This window comes from Lampris incognitus, chromosome 8, assembly GCF_029633865.1.
Source record: "Lampris incognitus isolate fLamInc1 chromosome 8, fLamInc1.hap2, whole genome shotgun sequence".
NCBI classification, from domain to species: domain Eukaryota; kingdom Metazoa; phylum Chordata; class Actinopteri; order Lampriformes; family Lampridae; genus Lampris; species Lampris incognitus.
In genome coordinates, this window is record NC_079218.1 from 56,281,034 (window position 1) to 56,302,586 (window position 21,553).

The 21,553-nt window shown below is 47.6% G+C and overlaps 1 protein-coding gene across 1 annotated transcript in view; it reads left to right on the plus strand.

Annotated features, from left to right (window-relative positions):
* The window catches only part of dbn1 (drebrin 1), a 118,535-nt gene extending 107,220 nt beyond the window's left edge, over positions 1–11,315 (plus strand). Inside the window, exons 11-14 of the mRNA XM_056284955.1 lie at positions 4,325–4,453; positions 6,398–6,879; positions 7,277–7,376; positions 9,958–11,315. Of these exons, the coding sequence (XP_056140930.1) occupies positions 4,325–4,453; positions 6,398–6,879; positions 7,277–7,376; positions 9,958–10,016 (770 nt within the window). The 3' untranslated portion in view covers positions 10,017–11,315. The remainder of the gene's footprint in view (positions 1–4,324; positions 4,454–6,397; positions 6,880–7,276; positions 7,377–9,957) is intronic.
* The last annotated feature ends 10,238 nt before the right edge of the window (positions 11,316–21,553 follow it).

A 21,553-nucleotide genomic window follows, 5' to 3' on the forward strand; every position in this document is an offset into this window, starting at 1 on the left:
CAAAATTTATTTCCAAAAAATAGATTCATCTGGTCTCTTGTCCTTTCTAAATGAAATACCTTGTCCCGTGAACTTGATCTCCCTCCTTTGAAGGAAGTCTACTGATTCTGGATTTGAGGTTGAGCTGGGAAGCCCACCCAAGCAGGCATCTGTTCGTCATCGGTGGTCGTGTGGGTGTCCTTTCTGTCCCCTATCTTTGTCCTCCTTAAAGGGTCCTTGGTTTAAACTAATCCTGCATTCAGTTTCAGCACAGGTCTGCAGACCCGGTGCGGTCTGGACAGGATTCACGCTGTCTTTATTTCAATTTCAGCTTTCTCAACACAGTTGAGAACCCACTCCGGGTCACATTTTACCTTTTAGTTAGTTTGAAGTGTTTTATGTTCTTTAAAAGTTCATTTGAAAAACAGTTTTTAGTATATGTGGGCTTGAACTCCTAACAAGGGCCATATGGAAATGGATTCACTAAGCCTGGTGGGTTGCTGCCATGCATTACTATTATAAATACATTGCTATTATACATTACTATCATAAATGCATTACTATTATACATACATTATTATCATAAATGCATTACTATTATAAATACATTACTATAAATGCATTACTATTATAAATGCATTACTATTATACATTAATATCATACATGCATTACTATTATAAATGCATTACTATTATACATTACTATTATAAATGCATTACTATTATAAATTCATTATTATAAATGCATTACTATTATACATTACTATCATAAATGCATTACTATTATAAATGCATTACTATTTTAAATTCATTATTATAAATGCATTACTATTTTAAATTCATTATTATAAATGCATTACTATTTTAAATTCATTATTATAAATGCATTACTATTATAAATGCATTACTATTATACATTAATATCATACATGCATTGCTATTATAAATACATTACTATTATACATTACTATTATAAATGCATTACTATTATAAATTCATTATTATAAATGCATTACTATTATACATTACTATCATAAATGCATTACTATTATAAATGCATTACTATTTTAAATTCATTATTATAAATGCATTACTATTTTAAATTCATTATTATAAATGCATTACTATTATAAATTCATTATTATAAATGCATTACTATTTTAAATTCATTATTATAAATGCATTACTATTATAAATGCATGCATTACCCATTTAACTGCCCTGGTTTCAGCACAGACTTGAAGACAGAGCTTTTTTAAGTATTTCTTCCAATATCTTAACTTTAAACATCAGTCTGTTGAAGGTTACTTTTTGAGTATTTAAACAAAGTAAGTCTCTGATTAATAACTTCAATGATTTATCTTTTTGATGACTCCAATCCAGCTGTCAACACCACTGCCTCCTCACTTACCTTTATTATATGTTTATTATTATTATTATTATTAATATTTATATGCATTTGGGTGGTGCTCATTTCTGCAGTAATGTAACCTGAGTGTAACAGCACACAACAAGGTTAAAGGCCCAGTCTGTGGTTTGTCTGACCATGTGTAATGGGTGTATATGTCCACACATGAGTGAGTAGTTTGAGCTGTAGATGTAAAATAATCATGTTGTGTATTTCTCATCAGCTGGTAATACAACATATGGGTGTGTTTGACTCCAGTCTTTACAACCATTAGAGACGTGAACACACCTTCTACAGCGTCACAAAACATTAGAAACTCACATTTAGTTGGTGCTTACTGTTAGTCCTTGTATTAAGACACATGTCAATCAATCTGGGAGCGACAACAGCTTCCTGTCCTGTGGTTTGTAGACTGGTCGTGGGGCGACCCTCTGGTTTACATTAGGATTAAGGACTGTAGCTTTAAGTTCTTCAGTCAAAATGGTTGCATGTTCCCTTTAGACACGGAGCCTGTCCTGTTCCTGGAGCCCATACACGTGGTCCTGAAGCTCATGTGGGGCCTGAAAGTCCAGTCCGGTCCAAAGCTGCCTGGCTGTTAAACAGTCGGAGCCAGCGAGGTCACCGATGTGACGCGTTCTTTCGACACCTTTGACCTGGAGGCGTACCCTTTTAACTAGGTCATATACCGTTTGTGGTGACGTCCTTTCCTTTGGGCCCAGTAACAAAGTAGCGACGGTGATGGGCAGATGTTCAGGCACTCCATTGTGTCTTTGTATTTAACGACCACAAAGCAACAACTTTGTTCAGTGTTGCACAACATGAGTTGGTCCCACGTGGCGTTTGAATTGTATTTGAGGACTGTGAACAATATCTGAATGAAAGAGAGAACGTCACTTTATTTATCATTGTGTTCTTACAATGATTGTGTTCTCTGCATGTAACCATCCTGTTGTATAGGAGCAGTGGGCAGTGGGACCAACTCCAGTTCTTCTTCCCATTGCCTTGCTCAGGGGCACAGGCAGGAGTATTAACCCTAACATGCATGTCTTTCTGATGGTGGGAGGAAACCCACGTAGACACGGGGAGAACATGCAACCTCCACACAGAAAGGAGGTGGGACGGCCTGGGGTTCAAACCCAGGACCTTCTTGCTGTGAGGACCAGTGCTGACCACTGGACCACCGTAACACCACATGTTATCATCTTCTTGGTAACAAAGCCAAGACCAGGATCCCTTCTGGATTAACAGATTTTAGGATCTATATTATCGCTCATTATGTGACACTAGTAAATAATGTGTTGGAGTATTGTGATGTCCGGTGTCATCCTGATACTTCGGTGAGAACTATTAAGAGTACTGCAGAGAACCTTGTCTTGGTTGTGTTGCCAAGAAAGACATTGAAATTCTTCACAACTCTTAAGTACAATTCAAACGTCAAGTCTGACCATCGTATGTTGTGCGGTGTTGGACAAAGTTTGGCCTTCGTGGTACTACCACCAGTACACTGTAGTGTACTGTACTGTACTGTACTGTAGTACAAGGAGGCCAAGGTGTGTCTACATTTTTACACATGCCACATTTACCTTGTTTTTTCAGCCTGTTAGATTCAAGAACTAGAGTAATTGTGCGTTCAAGTTTGCAGAAATAGGCCATGTTAAAGTACCTCCCTTGCAGAAACTGTGTTAACAGAATTTCACGTAGACATTCAACAAGACGTGCACTTTGTCCCAACATGTTGCATGCCACTGTTTGTATGAGGCCGGCCGCTGCTTCTGCACCAGCACAGTACACGTCATCACTTTGTGTCCCAGGTGGACACACTTGTCTCAGCGAGGGACAAAGTAAACAAGCAGGTGACAGCAGAAATAACTCACACCCTGCTCACTTCAGGACTCGCCATAGCGACCACGGGTGAGCTCATAAAACACTCATGTCCAGCGAATTGTGGAGCCGGTCCGGCCCTCATTTTGGTGTTTCAAACAGTCGTCGACGTTGTTCTGGTGTCTGAACCGTCACGGTGAATGTGTTGGGTTTCATACCTGGTTCTGGTGTGGGCGTCACAGGGAGACGTTGTGTGTTTGGTGGAACTCTGCAACTGCCATCATTTTATTGGATGGTCTATGTCAGAGGGTCCCAAACTTCTCAGACCATGTACCACTATGTACCAACCAAACTAGGCCATGTACCAAACTAGACCATGTACCACCATGTACCAAACTAGGCCATGTACCAAACTAGACCATGTACCACCATGTACCAAACTAGGCCATGTACCAAACTAGACCATGTACCACCATGTACCAAACTAGGCCATGTACCACCATGTACCAAACTAGACCATGTACCAAACTAGACCATGTACCACCATGTACCAAACTAGACCATGTACCACCATGTACCAAAGTAGACCATGTACCAAACTAGACCATGTACCACAATGTACCAAACTAGACCATGTACCACCATGTACCAAACTAGACCATGTACCACCATGTACCAAAGTAGACCATGTACCAAACTAAACCATGTACCACAATGTACCAAACTAGACCATGTACCACCATGTACCAAACTAGACCATGTACCAAACTAGACCATGTACCAAACTAGACCATGTACCACCATGTACCAAACTAGGCCATGTACCAAACTAGGCCATGTACCAAACTAGACCATGTACCACAATGTACCAAACTAAATTACCCAAGTACCGCTTCCCACTGCACATACCAACAACATAACAAGAAGTGGCAGGTTTGAATAACTTTCCACCATCAGCTGACAACATAGCTATTTTAATATCATCATCATGCCCGAGTCCATTTTGTCAGAGGCGACATCTTCTGGTTGTCTCAACACATGTGAAGTTAAGTAGCGGGTGTGACAGCTTGACGTTTTGTGCTCCCTCGATGTTTGCTGTGACTTTGGGCCCACCAGGTGATGATGATGACGCTGAAGCAAGTACAGAGCACAGCATGGCCGCCGTGTCCCCCATCCCTAAAATCATCACCACGCCCATCAAGGAGGAGGCCAGCAGGGAGGACGAGAGCAGCAGAACTGAATGGGGTAGACACATACTACAGAAACAGAAGTACACATAAACAAACACACTCACGGGGGCGTCCGGGTAGCATAGCAGTCTTCTCCATTACCTACCAACACGGGGCTCGCCAGTTCGAATCCCTGTGTTACGTCTAGCTTGGTCGGGCTTCCCTACAGACACAATTGGGTGTGTCTGCGGGTGGGGAGTCGGATGTGGGTATGTGTCCTGGTCGCTGCACTAGCGCCTCCTCTGGTCAGTTGGGGCGCCTGTTTGGGGAGGAGGGAGGGTTAACTGGGGGAATAGCGTGATCCTCCTACGCGCTACGTCCCCCTGGTGAAACTCCTCACTGTCAGGTGAAAAGAAGCGGCTGGTGACTCCACATGTATGGGAGGAGGCATGTGGTAGTCTGCAGCCCTCCCCGGATCAACTGAGGGGGTGGAGCAGCGACCGGGACGGCTCGGAGGAGTGGGGTAATTGGCCAAGTACACTTGGGAGAAAAAAAAGGGGGGGGACAAACACACTCACACATTAGGAATGACTTGTACTCCCTCGCTCTGCTACTCGTGCACACTGTAGTGGCACGTTGGATATCGACACTGCTTCCTTCAGTAGTGTCGGTGTACGGTGCCATGGCAGGAGATCAGATCATCAGAGCATCAGGTCAGAGCATCAGGTCAGAGCATCAGGTCAGAGCGTCAGATCAGAGCATCAGACCAGAGAATCAGACCAGAGCATCAGACCAGAGCGTCAGAGCATCAGATCAGAGCATCAGATCAGAGCATCAGACCAGAGCATCAGACCAGAGAATCAGACCAGAGCATCAGACCAGAGCGTCAGAGCATCAGATCAGAGAATCAGACCAGAGCATCAGACCAGAGCATCAGATCAGAGCATCAGACCAGAGCATCAGATCAGAGCATCAGATCAGAGAATCAGACCAGAGCATCAGACCAGAGCATCAGATCAGAGCATCAGACCAGAGCGTCAGAGCATCAGATCAGAGCATCAGATCAGAGCATCAGGTCAGAGCGTCAGACCAGAGCATCAGACCAGAGCATCAGACCAGAGCATCAGATCAGAGCATCAGATCAGAGCATCAGACCAGAGCATCAGATCAGAGCATCAGGTCAGAGCGTCAGACCAGAGCATCAGACCAGAGCGTCAGAGCATCAGGTCAGAGCATCAGATCAGAGCATCAGACCAGAGCATCAGACCAGAGTATCAGATCAGAGCATCAGATCAGAGCAACCGATCAGAGCATCAGATCAGAGCATCAGATCAGAGCGTCAGAGCATCAGACCAGAGCATCAGATCAGAGCACCAGATCAGAGCATCAGATCAGAGCGTCAGACCAGAGCATCAGAGCATCAGGTCAGAGCGTCAGATCAGAGCATCCGATCAGAACATCAGATCAGAGCGTCAGAGAATCAGACCAGAGCATCAGATCAGAGCGTCAGACCAGAGCATCAGATCAGAGCGTCAGACCAGAGCATCAGAGCACCAGATCAGAGCATCAGACCAGAGCATCAGATCAGAGCGTCAGGTCAGAGCGTCAGACCAGAGCATCAGATCAGAGCATCAGATCAGAGCATCAGACCAGAGCATCAGACCAGAGCATCAGACCAGAGCATCAGACCAGAGCGTCAGATCAGAGCATCAGACCAGAGCATCAGAGCCTCAGATCAGAGCCTCAGATCAGAGCGTCAGATCAGAGCGTCAGATCAGAGCATCAGACCAGAGCATCAGACCAGAGCATCAGACCAGAGCATCAGACCAGAGCATCAGGGCATCAGATCAGAGCATCAGATCAGAGCATCAGATCAGAGCGTCAGATCAGAGCATCAGACCAGAGCATCAGACCAGAGCATCAGACCAGAGCATCAGACCAGAGCATCAGAGCGTCAGATCAGAGCATCAGACAAGACATCAAGAGAACGAACACTCATCATTTTTGTGATTCCAAACAGATTCAGTGCCACAACAGGAGCAGCCTCCGGTCCAGGAGGCTGCACATTCCAAACCCGTCCAGCCGGTGGCGCCTCAAACCCGCGACCCTTCCGACTTCTCTGTCTGGGAGTCCGGGACAGACAGCCTAGTCGACCTATGGGACGCCGGCTCCAACGCTCCCTCCGCCTCCTCCCAGTCCTCCCACTTGGTTGACCTGATGAGTGACAGCGCTGACGTCCTGCCCCCTGCCTCCGCCGGCGGCAGCAGCACTGTCCGGCCCCAGCCGCTTCTCAGCTTCGACGAAATGATTGACAGCTCGCTCTGCTCGGCCGGGGCTGAAGACGACCCCTCCAGCCTCGTGGACGTGGCGGGCTCCGACCAGATGACGCTCAGCTACCAGCATGCACTGCAGCACGCGTCGGGGGAGGGGAAAGAGCAGGAGCTGGATGACGGACAGCTGCTGATGACCAATGGGGAGACGCTGCTTAAAGAAGGGACTCAGGTCAGAGATCTGCATATAAACCACCTGCAGAGGGAAACCTCATTAGTAGTCATTATGGATGTTGTGTATGGACACTTTGTTGATATTGAATGTTTCGCTTCCCCTTTTGTTCGTCTGTCTGTCTGTATACCTGTCTGTCTGTCTGTCTGTATACCTGTCTGTCTGTCTTTCTGTATACCTGTCTGTCTGTCTGTCTGTATACCTGTCTGTATACCTGTCTGTCTGTCTGTATACCTGTCTGTCTGTCTGTCTGTATACCTGTCTGTCTGTCTGTCTGTCTGTATACCTGTCTGTCTGTCTGTATACCTGTCTGTCTGTCTGTATACCTGTCTGTCTGTCTGTATACCTGTCTGTCCATTTCCATTTTGCTCGTCTGCCTTGTCGTCCGTCTTTATAGGCGAGTGAGGGCTATTTCAGCCAATCACAGGAAGAGGAGTTTGGCCAATCAGAAGACGGCTCAGCTAAACCCACGCCGGTCTTTTACAATAAGCCACCAGGTGAGACTCATATTAGCCGGGTCTTCAACTTTTTCTCATTTCACCTTTTTTTTACTAAATATGCAGCGTGTTATTCAGTAATATGAAGGAGTGAAAGCACAGAAGGAAAACAGCGTTTGACTTGATAACCATTTCTGCAAGGGAGACGAGCGTTTTGTGTGGTCAGTTTATCAGTTAACTGTACCGGCGACTCCTGAGCTGGACTCACTAAGCCTGTAATGCTGTCAGTAAGTGTGTGTGTGTGTGTGTGATGGTGACACAAGTAGTCCAAGTCCTGCCTGGTTTATCGGTTTGCCGTTTGCTCTGAACTGTACCGTCATCGCTGTGTCGCGTCGCCGCGGTCCACAGACAGTCCGGTCCGGTCTAGTCCAGTCCGGAGTCTGACGGACCGGATGCGGACTGTACTCCGCTGGACGTAACGCCGATCTACTGCGCATGTGTGAAACACGCACTCCAAGCGCACTCCAGTGCGGAGTGTAAACAGAAGTACTACGCGTGCGCGGAGTCCGCAGCTGTCCGCTCTGGACTTTATCCGGGCCCTGAAATGACGCAATAGTGGACCTCAGCGTACGTCCGCCTGCCCATGTCCGCGCGAAGCTCAATGTTTGTCCCCGCGCGCACCAAGCGTTCGCGTCCCGGTGTCACACCGAACACGGCTCGGCATGAAACTGCTTCACATCGGCATGCATTTGGTGTGGCACCGGAAACCTTCTTTAGTTTCTTCTTCGTGGCTTTACAACTTTTATACAGTATGGAGACGACGTTTTTCCTCATCTACTACTGCTACTTTCAGCTGCTCCCGTTAGGGGGCGCCACAGCGGATCATCCGTCTCCATCTCTTCCTGTCCTCTGCATCTTCCTCTGTCTCACCAGCCACCTGCATGTCCTCCCTCACCACATCCATAAACCTCCTCTTTGGCCTTCCTCTTCTCCTCTTCCCTGGCAGCTCCATATTCAGCATCCTTCTCCCAGTATACCCAGCATCTCTCCTCCACACATGTCCAAACCATCTCCATCTTGTCTCTCTCGCTTTGTCTCCAAACCGTCCAACCTGAGCTGTCCCTCTAATATAATCGTTCCTAATCCTGTCCTTCTTCATCACTCCCAATGAAAATCTTATCATCTTCATCTCTGCCACCCCACCTCCGCCTCCTGTCTTTTCATCAGTGTCACTGTCTCCAAACCATACAACATAGCTGGTCTCACTACCATCTTGTAAACCTTCCCTTTAACTCTTGCTGGTACCCTTCTGTTGCAAATCACTCCTGACACTCTTCTCCACCCACTCCACCCTGCCTGCACTCTCTTCTCCACCTCTCTACTGCACTCCCCGTTACTTTGGACAGTTGACCCCAAGTATTTAAACTCATACGCCTTCATCACCTCCACTCCTTGCATCCTCACCATTCCACTGTCCTCCCTCTCATTCACACATATGTATTCTGTCTTGCTCCTACTGACTTTCATTCCTCTTCTCTCCAGTACATACCTCCACCTCTCCAGGCTCTCCTCCACCTGCACCCTACTCTTACTAGAGATCACAATGTCATCTGTAAATATCATAGTCCACAGAGACTCCTGCCTGATCTCGTCCATCAACCTGTCCATCACCACTGCAAACAAGAAAGGGCTCAGAGCCGATCCTTGATGTAATCCCACCTCCACCTTGAACCCATCTGTCACTCCAACCGCACACCTCACCACCGTCACACCGCCCTCATACATATCCTGCACCACTCCTACATACTTCTCTGCCACTCCCGACTTCCTCATACAATACCACACCTCCTCTCTCGGCACCAGGGGCGGATCTCCAGGGTGGCAAGGGGTGGCAGCTGCCACCTCTGGGACACAGTCTTGCCGCCCCTTTACCACCCCAGGAAAAAATCTCTAGATCCACCACTGCTCGGCACCCTGTCATAAGCTTTCTCTAAATCCACAAAGACACAATGTACCTCCTTCTGGCCTCCTCTATACTTCTCCATCAACATTCTCAAAGCAAACATCTCATCTGTGGTGCTCTTTCCTGGCATGAAACCATACTGCTGCTGCTGATTCGTCACCTATGTCGCTAACGTCATGTTCTTCCTCATCCATACTCCTCTCATATCCCTCACCAACATGCTGAACTCCCCCTTTCCATCCCTCCCTTCGTTACGTGGTCGAACATACCACCTCCGCAAGGTTTTTTCTTTCCATCAATCTATCAATCAAGTTGCATTTTTATAGCGCTTTTGTCGCTGCAACAGCCACAGCCTGGCAACAGAGCAGCTCCTCTTCCTCCTCCTCCTCCTCCGAGGACAGCGCCATGTTGTTTACGCTCCTCCTCCGAGGACAGCGCCATGTTGTTTACGGGCTGTACATTCCGGCGGGAAAGGAAACCGACGCACACAGATTGTGGGACATGCAGGCTTTGGGTACGCGGTGGTGCGACGGGACTATGTAAAGACTGAGAAGGTGCAGTGTATTGATAGACTCCACGAGCGCCCGAAGCTGAATGGAGCGTACTAACCTTTGACCTTTGTGTGTCTGTCACAAACGCTGATGAGAAATAACTGTGCCGGTGTGTTTGTGTGCTCAGAGATTGACATCACCTGCTGGGACACGGATCCGGTGGTCGACGAAGACGATGAGGACTAACCGGCCAATCACAGGCTCCCGTCGGACCAAGAGGAAGTAGGGGCCGCACGGCTCGTGGAGAATCCGATTTTTCTTAAACACAAACACGTCTTGCATAAAACAACTTCTGTATAATAACCTAGAGAAGAAAAACAGTTAGCCACCGAAACCATGTTCAGTTACCGTTAAAGATGCTTATGGGTTAAAGAGTTGATATTTGATTTTTTTTTTTACTTTGATTTTTTTTTTTTAATGTTTCTGTATACATTTATTTTTCTTTTTTAATTTATTTTCATTTCTCGTTTTGCTATGCAGATATAATCGCTGGGACCAGGGGGCATTTGTTTCTGTGTCTGTTTTATTGCACAGCAGAGTAACGCACGGCTGCACATTAGAAACACAACACGTGGTCACAGCTGGTCCCTCCATAACCCCGCCGGCCAGCGCGCGCGCCTCACCGCCACATCGCTACTACAGCTGTCCCAGCTGCCGCACCGAGCTCCATCCTCTCCACCCCGCTCGCTCTCCTCCTCCCCCCCCCCCCCCCCCCCCCGCTTTCACCCCCTCATCATCCCTCCGGTCCAATCGAAGTCTCTCAACTCGTCGTTCACGCGCAGAAACCCCTTTTTTCCCATGATGCACCTCCACTTCCCGCCGGAAATATGTAAAGACGTCAGATGTCACCTTGGAAGCAGGCAGCGCTGCTTAGTGATGCTGGCACAGGACCTCAAAATCCCGTGTTTCTGTCCCACTAACACTAGCTTGTTTGTTAGTTTGTTAGTTTGTTTTCCCCTCCAGGACTTTAAAGACAGATACAGCAATGTGTTTGGAGCACCGACAGTATTGTTTTGAAAAGAAATCTCTAAAATACATTTATATTTCTTTAAGATTTGATGTAAGATTCTTTACATGATTCTCTACATTCTCCTATGAAAACTGTGTGAGAGGTCCGATATAAACCAGCCACATTTGGTCCCGTAGAAAATCCAACTAGAACCTCGGTTTCACAAGTCTTAACAACTAGTCTCCATCTCCTCATCATGTACTCAAGTGTGCCAGTTTCGGAGCGCTGAACATCTACTGATAGGTTACTGATAGACTGAGAGGCCGTCGGGGAACCGCTGCAGCCGGGACGCGAACCCGGGTCTCCCGCACCACGGGCGACTACGCTAACCAGTCGACTGAGGGGCTCGACCCGTTAATTATGGGCTAGCGAGTCTACTTACACCCCGTCCCCCGCGCGTCAGCGTATCAGCTCCCTCACGCCTCTGGGTGCACGCGCCTCCGATGGCCCCCACGATCCCACCTCTGACACCAACGTAGCGGATTCGGGGGGGGGGCAGTCCGGGAACCGCCGCAGCCGGGACGCGAACCCACGTCTCCCGCACCACAGGCGACAACGTTAACCAGTCGACCAAAGAGTCGGAACCGTTGGGGTTGGCGTGGTCGCCCGTGGTGCGGGAGACGTGGGTTCGCGTCCCGGCTGCGGCAGTTCCCGGACTGCCCCCCCCCCGAATCCGCTACACTGTTATCACTAATAAGTAGTCAGCGTGTCAACGTTTGGTTTAGATAAAGGAATCGGTCCTTGTTAGTGTGCGCAGTGCTCCTGCAGAGACGAAACTCTCCCGCTCAAACTCTGGCCTGTCATAGCGTCTAGAGCCAACCAGGAAGACAGGTGCTTCAAATCACGTCAATAATCTCACACCTTGACACTTTATGAAACGACGGTTCGGACTTTTCACCCCCCCCCCCCCAGAAGCCCACCAACCATTATTTAAACGTCTGAAATACTTATTTCACCTTTTGGGGTAACATATAAAGAAAACGTCCTCTTTACAAACTTTCAGCTGTATTTGTCTAACCATATTTTCTTTGCTCAGACTGTCCTCCCTCATCACATCCATGAACCTCTGGCCTTTTATTTTTTTTTTATCGTCTTGCCTTCCCCCAGCTGGATCCAGTGTAGTTCACATACTCACCACTAGATGTCCTCAGCCGTCTCATTTGTAAGTTCATCGCGCCTCCCTAAGACGTTCTCTTACTCCCTGTTCAAACTGTGTAACCTGTTTCTGTTAACTATACGCTGTAGGGAGTAGACGTAGCATTGCCGGTAACTCCTAAGGAATGGGATGGATTGTTATCTGTGATAATCTGTCGGTTTTGTAGCACTTTTCCTTCCTGTGATGTTTAGAATACGTTTCCCACTGTGCAACTTTCCCCCACGCGGCTTTAGACGTCTTCCTTACACCACACGTGAGGGGGGGGGGTCAAAGGTCACCCTTGCAGATAGGACCTCTGCAGGGAGGATGAGACTTGCTTTCATGTAACATCAGCTTCCAGTGAGCAAACGTGTGCTCGTTTTAGTTGTCCGTAGGATTCCTAACAGAAATATTCCAGTAACCTTGACACGTTTTCCGCAGACGTCAGTCAGATTCCTGACGCGTACGTCTGCATTTCTATTTTCCTCCCAGCAGTTTGTATTTCTGCTGCTAGCTGACTATACAGGGCAGAAACCGGCGCACTGAAATTCGATTCGGACACCCTTGTGTCACGAATATTGCTGAGCAGCTGAGTTATCGGCCATAAATCCTTAAAACGAGAGAGAATAACAAGAGCTGTGTACTTTAAGGCATGTTTGAGTGAATGAAACCTTTCTGCATTAAATTTGACCTCCACTCAAATTGTCAAGCCGGTGTCCTGCTCCCCCCCCCCCCCTTTAGTCACAGCTGCGGTGGACGAAGGTTTCTGTCTTTGGTTCAACTTGTGAAAGTCTTAGTTTGAATCTGGATTCTGAGGCATCGCCCTCGTGTTTCTGCTTTTAACCGAACCCAGGAGCAATAAAGATGATAAACCAATGTAGTATTGTTCTGTAAATAGATTTGATGGACTGATGAATAATCCTAATACTGACCTAAAACTTTTCTGTGTTCAGTTATTTATTATTATCATTACATCATTTTCAATATTATCATCATCATCATCATTATTATTAGTATTATTATTATTATTATAGTACCATGGATGCTCTTTTGTACCTTTGGCTCTTGCTAGTTGGAGCATTTCTGGGTTTGTTGGTTTTCAGGAGGTGAATTTAGTGAACACAGTCCTGCAGGACAGTAGGGGAGTCCGTAGTCATGATAAAGGGTCCCACTGACGTAGTCCCCTGATGGACGGATTTAGTGGATGACTAATACGGCTGATTCCAGCCCTTTCTTTTCTTCTTTTAGAAAATCACTAATCTGAAGATTTGCTGATGTTGACAATGGCCAAGTCATGTAACTGAAGGTTCCCTGCACCCACACTAGCTGTATTTCAGTATGTCATGTACTAGATCAGCGTTTCCCAACCCAGTCCTCAAGGAACACCTATCCTGCAGATTTCCATTGTAACCCTGCATAGGTAGCCCTGCTTGTACTTACTCAACCGATCATCTCACAGCACTTAATTATGCAAGGTGTGCCTGACATAATTCATTGCTGATTGGTTGAATAACTACAAACGGGTACCTATTCAGGGTTGCAAAGAAAATCTGCAGGACAGGGGTTCCTTGAGGACTGGGTTGGGAAACGCTGATCTAGATAATGTGGATATATAACATCTGTTAACCCTCTGTGCTCTCATGTCACTTTACTGTGTGGGACACATGAGGTGGAACTGTTTGTCTGGCGAGACGCAGACTCTGCTAACCCTGCATCTTTAACAGTGACCGCCGGGTTTTAAACCCACCCGCCTCCTTCACCAAGCTCCTGGTTCTTCTCCATCCACTGTCCCCTTAACGCACCACCGGGACGGTTGCTAATTCTCCACGACTAAAGCTACAAATTACCACAAACCCCCAAATCAGAACCAGAACCAGCCCTGCCTCCAGTCTCTCTTCCTTTAAAACACATTTCTCTTTATACATTTATAGTATTTTTTTTATTATTATTTTCTCTTTCTCCTCCTTCTGCCCTCTTTCTGCTTCTCACGCTCTTTTTTGAAATAAGCACAAGATCTTTTGTGACACGCTGAAGTGCTGATGGATGTTAATAAAAGACCTCAAAAACCCTCCAAACTGACTCGGACTGTCTGTCTATGTCTGTCCACGTACACCCATCAGCAACAATATTAAAACCACTGACAGGCAAGTGAATAACATGCATTATCTCGTCACCATAGCAAATGTCTCAAAGTTGATGTGTTGGAAGCAGGAAAATGGGCAAGCATAAGGACCTGAGCAACTTTGACAAGGGTCAAATTGTGATGGCTAGACGACTGGGTCAGAGCATCTCCAAAACGGCAAGTCTTGTCTTGATATGTAATGGTCAGTACCTACCAGGGGCGGACTGGGAATGAAAAATAGCCCTGGACTTTTTGACTCAGACCAGCCCACCAAACCCCCCCCCATACATCACCCACACAAACTACGCCACACTTTATGTAAACAACATTACTGAACAATATTTATAACAATAACTTTAGTTAAATAGATGTAAAATAGAACAAGGGGAACGTGTTACTCTTAGGAGGAGGCTGGCTAGAGGGAGCACATTTTGGCACAATGGCCCTGGCAGCAAGGTGGCAAGAATCTGTGGAACCATCTGACCAGTAAAATAAATAATACAGGAAGTAATGTCTTGGTGAAAAGACTGGTGAGTAGACAAGTCATAGAATAAAATAAAAATAAACATATTTCCTACCTCTTTAAATTAGCAGCTCACTCCTCTCAGCAAGCCATCTATACCCAGGTCACTGTCCAGGGCCATTAAAACATCTCGCTCAGTAGCCATGAGCATAAAGCCTCCAGGTGCTGTTGAGATGGAGTGCTCCTGAGCCTACTTGATGAATTTCAGAGTAGAGAAGCTCTTCTCGCGAGCTACCTGGGTAACTGACAGGGTAAGGAGGAACTTGTAAGCAAGGCCCAGGATGTGGTATGTGTCGGTCGGTAGGTTGTACTGACTAACAGTACGGTAGCAACACACTGGACAGTCCTTGCAAGCAGCTCTTATTCACCATCTCCACCTCGTCTTCATGTCCCTCAGGTCCATGATCTTCCATAGACCTGATTGTGTATTCTTCAAATCCCGATTGATTTACCCTAGTCCACTGCTATGCCAGACTCATGAGCTGACTCTGTAAATTAGCCACGGTTGCTCCGTTATTAGATTTGATCAAACATTGGCTTAGTTCTTGAAGGGCTGTCTGTGGAAGGCCACTGGCGCTCGATGATAGCGTGCTAAAGGTTCTAGGGTCCAGAAGAGCCATGTCGGCATACAAAGGCTTGTTACTGAGAAATTGCCAATCCAGTTATGGACACCAGTCCTGTATGCACTCTCTGCCCCAGTAAAGGTCTCATCTTGTGCCATCTCTCCAGGCATGCTTTTCTTCTTCGCCACTTCGCCACGTCACTTCCGCTGCATAAATGCGCAGGCTATTTTTGATGACGTCGGCTATAAAACGGTCTATGAGTTCAACATTTCGAAAGTGGGCGTCCGGGTAGTGTAGCGGTCTATTCCGTTACCTAGCAACGTGGGGATCGCCAGTTTGAATCCCCGCGTTACCTCCGACTTGGTTGGAAGCGGATGTGGGTATTGTTGTGTTGAAATGACAGATAAAACCGGAGCTGTCTTTGGAGCTGAACCTACTCCATTGAATCAACATACCGAACTGACCATCAAGCAAACAGGTGACGTAAACACAACACTGAAATTAACGTAAAATGATGCACTGTCGTAACAGTGCCAGATGTAACACCCCCCCCCCGCCCCTTCCCATAACCTAGGAGTGGTACTCAGTCTCAAAGTCACGCAGGTGCACGCAGGCGACGTTGTGTCAGAAGCGGGAGTACTTTGAGCGAAGTTAGGACAAGTAGAGAGGAAGATTGAAGGCTAAGCGCATTTTGTGAAATGGCTAGCTTGACGGCGGAGGTGAAATAAGCATGGACGCACAGGCGGCGGGAGCAGCATCCGCAGCAGCGGCTGCTGCACCGCAGGCGCGGGATAATGTGCCTCCGACCGCGACGTTTACAATAAACCCTCCAGAACCTTTTGATCTCTCGAAACCGCAGGAATGGGAAAAGTGGATCAGAAGATTTGAACGTTTCAGACTGGCAAGTAATCTGAACAACTCATCAGAAGCTAACCAGGTAAACATGCTAGTTTACTGTATGGGAGACGAGGCATATGACGTGCTACGAGGACTAAATCTGGCAGAACAACAGCGGCAGCAGTGTAACACAATCAAACAAGGATTTGATGGATTCTTCTTGCCGAGGAAAAACGTGATTTGCGAACGAGCTAGGTTTAACAAGAGAATGCAACAGGTATTGGAAACAGTGGATTCGTTTATCACAGCACTTGGCGGAAAACCGTGAGTATGGGGAGCTGCGTGATGAACTGTTGAGGCACATATTAGTTGTTGGTCTTAAAGGCACGTCATTGTCAGAAAGAATGCAACTAGACAAAGATCTAACACTGACCAACGTCATCAATATGGCGAGACAATCCGAACAAATAAAAAGGCAACAGACTGACTTAAGGGATAAAACGGCAAATACTAGCAAAGTCACCGTGGATGCTGTGCATGTCAAAAAAAAAGGGAAACAGTACAAGTCCAAAAACAAAGGACATGCTAAACAGAAGCAGTGACCTCAAAAAGGAGAGGAACGGAGTATTTGTTTCAAATGTGGAAAGCACTGTCTCATCCAAAATCTCAGTGTCCTGCACAGAGCGCAGAGTGCCACAAGTGCGGTAAAAGAGGACATTATGGTCGAGTATGCAAGTCAGCCAGTGTAGTGAATGCCATCTCAGAGGACGATGATGTTGGCCTATTCCTAGGGACTTTAGATGCAAGGGATGAGCCATGGACTGTAGACATCAGTATAAGAGGCTCCAAAGTCAGGTTTAAGATTGACACGGGTGCTGACATTACAGTCATACCAGAGCAGGTGTATAAGCAGATAGTGCAGACAGGCACAGGGCAAAAGCTAGCCAGTGTAAGCAAATCACTGTATGGACCAGGGCGAGCGCCACTGGTAGTCAAAGGAGCTACCAAGGAAGTACTGTGCTATGGAGACAGGACTGCCACGGAGGAAATTTTCATGGTAGAAAACCTGCACACATCCCTGCAGAGCAGACCAGCCTCAGTTAAACTCAAGCTAGTGGCCAGAGTAGATAGCATAGACTTGGACACAGTGACCTACCCAAAGCTCTGTGAGGGGTTGGGTCTCGTGCAAAAGGATTACACGATCAAACTAAAACCCGATGCCAAACCTTTTGCACTCAAAGTGCCACGGCAGGTTGCTCTGCCATTGCTGGGAAGGTCAAGAAAGAGCTCCAATGAATGGAGCAGCTAGGAGTGATCAGTAGGATTGAAGAACCTACAGACTGGTGCTGTGGCATGGTTGTAGCACCAAAGAAAACAAAAGACAAGGTCCGCATTTGCGTGGATTTGACCCCTCTCAACGAGGTGGTGTGCAGAGAGAAGTTCATTCTTCCATCGGTGGACCAAACCCTGGGCATGCTAGCAGGAGCACAGCTTTTCACCAAGCTGGATGCAAATATGGGGTTCTGGCAGATTCCGTTGGCAAAGGAGTCTGCACTCTACACGACGTTCATCACCCCATTCGGACGCTACTATTTCAACTGTCTACCATACGGCATTGCTTCTGCCCCGGAACATTTTCAAAACTGGATGGTGACAGAGGTCACTGAGGGTATCGAAGGGGTCATCTGTCCTATGGACGACGTCCTCATATGGGGCTCATCTCAAGAGGAACATGATGCAAGAGTACATGCAGTCCTAGAGAGGGCGCAGAAGGCAGGCATCACACTCAACACAGAGAAGTGTGAGTTTGGGAAACGAGAAGTGAAGTACCTGGGATACATGGTCTTGACGGAGGGGATGAGACCAGACCCCGACAAAACTAGAGCTGTACAGCAGATGGAACAGCCGACGAACAAAAGTGAGCTCAGGAGTTTCCTTGGCATAGTCAACCAGCTAGGGAAGTTCATCCCAAACCTAGCTGAGAAAGACAAAGCCCTGAGAGACCTGCTATCCAAGTAAAACATGTGGGTGTGGGGACATGAACAGCAAAAAGCATTCACCAGTCTCAAACAGGAACTTTCATCTGGATCTGTTCTCCAGCTGTATGATCCCAACAGAGAACTTAAGATCTCAGCCGATGCATCATCCTATGGGTTAGGGGCAGTGATGCTACAGAAACATGACGATGTCTGGTCGCCTGAGGCATATGCGTCCGGATCACTGACGACCACGGAGCAACGGTATGCACAAGTGGAAAAAGAAGCCCTAGCTCTGACCTGGGCGTGTGAAAGATTCAGTGACTTCATCCTCGGTCTGCATTTCGAGCTAGAGACAGACACTGGTGAGCCTGCTGGGAGGACAACCACTCGATGCTCTTCTTCCAAGGATACAGAGATTCCGGATGTGGCTTATGAGATACGCTTACTTCATCTCACATGTTTCAGGGAAAAGACTCACCACAGCCGACACACTGTCACGTGCGCCTCTGAGGGACAGTGGGACTCGTGTAGATGGAGAGTTGATGGAGGACACCAACATATATGTAGACTCAATCATGGACAGCCTACCAGCGAGCGACCACTATCTGAGTGAGCCTAAAGAACAGCTGAGGAATGACAGCGTGTGCACTCAAGTCATGCAATACTGAATACAGGGGTGGCCAGACCGCAACAAGCTGGAGGGAGCAGCGAAACACTACTGGTCGAAGCAAGCAGTTCTAAGTGTGCATGAGGGACTTCTGCTACGAGGCACAAGGATAGTTATCCCGTCCACAATGAGAAACCAGGTATTAGAGAAAATACATGAGGGACATCAGGGGGTAGTCAAACGCGGAGAACGTGTGAGCCAGACAGTATGGTGGCCTGGGCTTAGCAATCAAATAGAGGAGCTAGTTCTGAACTGTAGGGCATGCATCAAAGAGAGGGCAAATGTGAAAGAGCCACTTGTGCCAACCAAACTACCGGGCAGACCCTGGCAGAAGCTGGGGTCACACCTATTCTCTCTAAGTAGCAGAGACTACCCGCTGGTAGTTGACTATTTCTCTAGATATGTACAGATAGCCATGTTAGGTCCAACAAGGTCTACAGATGTGATAGGACACTTGAAATCGATGTTTGCACGACATGGCATTCCAGAGACTTTAGTGACGGACAATGGGCCGCAGTTTTCTGGGCATGACATGGAAGCCTTTGCTGCTTTGAACACGTGACAAGCAGTCCCAAGTTTGCCCAGAGTAATGGGGAAGCAGAAGGGGCAGTCCAAACTGTCAAGAACCTGCTAAAGAAAGCAACAGATCCCTATTTAGCCTTACTTGCATACAGGGCTACACCACTGAGCAATGGTTACAGCCCAGCACAGCTACTTAGGGGACGACATCTGTGCACCACCGTACCTACCTTTCCAGCAGTGTTGGAGCCAGCTCTTCCGGATTCGAACCCACGCCTCCAGGGGAGACTACTAGGAGAATCCTCCACAGAGTGAGGAATCTTACTAAACTGTCACCAGGAGATCGCGTGTGGATCACAGATGCAAAGATGCCAGGCACAGTGACATCTGCACACCACACCCCATGGTCCTACCTAGTCAGTTGGCCTCATGGCACGATCAGGAGACACCGACACCACCTAGTGCCTATGCCTGCAGCTGAGCACAGAAGAGAAACCCGACAGGAACATGCGCCAGAGGTTGACGTTCCAGCTGTTTCTGCATCTACTCAAACCGTGTCGCCTTCTAGGTACTCACAGGCCTCCCCTGCCACAGTCAGAACCAGGTCAGGCAGAGAGGTAATCAAACCAGAGACTGAAACTGTGAGAACAAAAAGGACTGTAAGAATAGTTTGCTGGTTAAAGGACAAATAAAAAGGACTGCGTTACATTGTTTGAATGTGTAGGACTAAAAGAGAGAAAAACAATGTGATATGTTGAATGTTCAGGTTATATGTAAGAACACAAGCAAATATAGTGTTAACTCAGCATTCCTTCCTATCTCCAGGCCATGGTCAAGCCCTACACCCCCGCCCGACCACTTCGCTCTGCTGCCTCGGGACGCCTGGTTGCCCCGTCGCTCAGAGGCCCCTGCTGCCGGTCGACCCGGTCCCGGCTCTTTTCTGTCCTGGCCCCACAGTGGTGGAATGAACTCCCCACTGATGTCAGGACAGCGGAGTCGCTGCCCATCTTTCGGTGTAGGTTGAAAACTCACCTCTTTAAGAACTACTACCCTGTTACTTGTTCTTGGTACTTATTGTATTCACTCATTTCAGAAAAAAAAATCTCTTTCTTTCGCTTTTACTGTAGCACTGGTTTTGCTCTTAGATGCTTGGTTAGATGCACTTATGACCTCTGATGACTAGTAGTTCTCCTGATCTCCTACGTTAAATGATGCACTTATTGTACGTCGCTCTGGATAAAAGACTGGAATGTAATGTCATGTCATGTCATGTAATGTAATTTTAAAAAAGGGAGATGTGGTGTAAATCAATAATATTGAGACTGTCAGAGTGACGTCATGAGGTCAAAGTGGACTCCGAAGAGTAAGCGATGAAGCGCAGTGTCCAGTGTTCATGTTATGAGTTGGCTAGCAACAAAGCTAGAGTGAAATAGAGTCGTCATCCTGCTCATCAATAGCAGCATATTAAGAAACCCAACGCGACAGATTCGACCTGAACCGCTAGTCATACACCTGCTGCCAGTGTCAGGTCACCGTTTCCTAGCAAGTCTTTCCCTAATCTTGTCCCAGTTCGTGTGCAGTATGAGGTGGTCTCTGATCATTTCGTCTTGCAACACCCCAAATTTGCACGAGCGAGCCAAACCTCTTAGATCAGCCAGGTACTGTGTCACTGACTCTAACCCTAACCCTAACCCGACCGCTGTGTCTCCGTCCGAATGTGACTCGGCAGAGGAGGACACTTTGTGGAGCGGCAACATGAGTTTTCAGTAACTCCACAGCCTGTTCGAGAGTCCCAAACACGCGTTGTCCCTCTGTTCCTAGACAGGGCAGCAGCAACGTCCAAGCCGGCAGCTAGGATGTAAGGTCCAAACGGGGCTATCCAGCAGGGCCACGCCACCGGTGGCTCGCCCGGCAGGGCCGGGAAGGGGGAGGGTGGTGGTGGAGAACAATCAGCCATGTCTCGTCCCCAGTGTTATGTTGAAATAACAGGCAAAACCGGAGCTGAACCGCCTCCATTTAATCAACATTAATGAACGCAGCACCCCAGCAGCACCTCACATAGCTCTCCTGTCACCGAACCAAAACCAGCAACAAGCACATGACAAAGGACACAACGGATAGAAACAAACTGGTTTTAGAAACTCGCTTATACCGAGACAACACGCCGCTACTCCGCGCTCACTCGCACTTCTGCTCCGAGAGAGAGAGACAGACAGACAGACACAGAGAGACAGGCAGGCAGAGAGACACAGAGAGACAGACAGACACAGAGAGACAGGCAGGCAGACACAGAGAGACAGGCAGGCAGGCAGAGAGACAGGCAGGCAGAGAGACACAGAGAGACAGACAGGCAGGTAGGCAGAGAGACA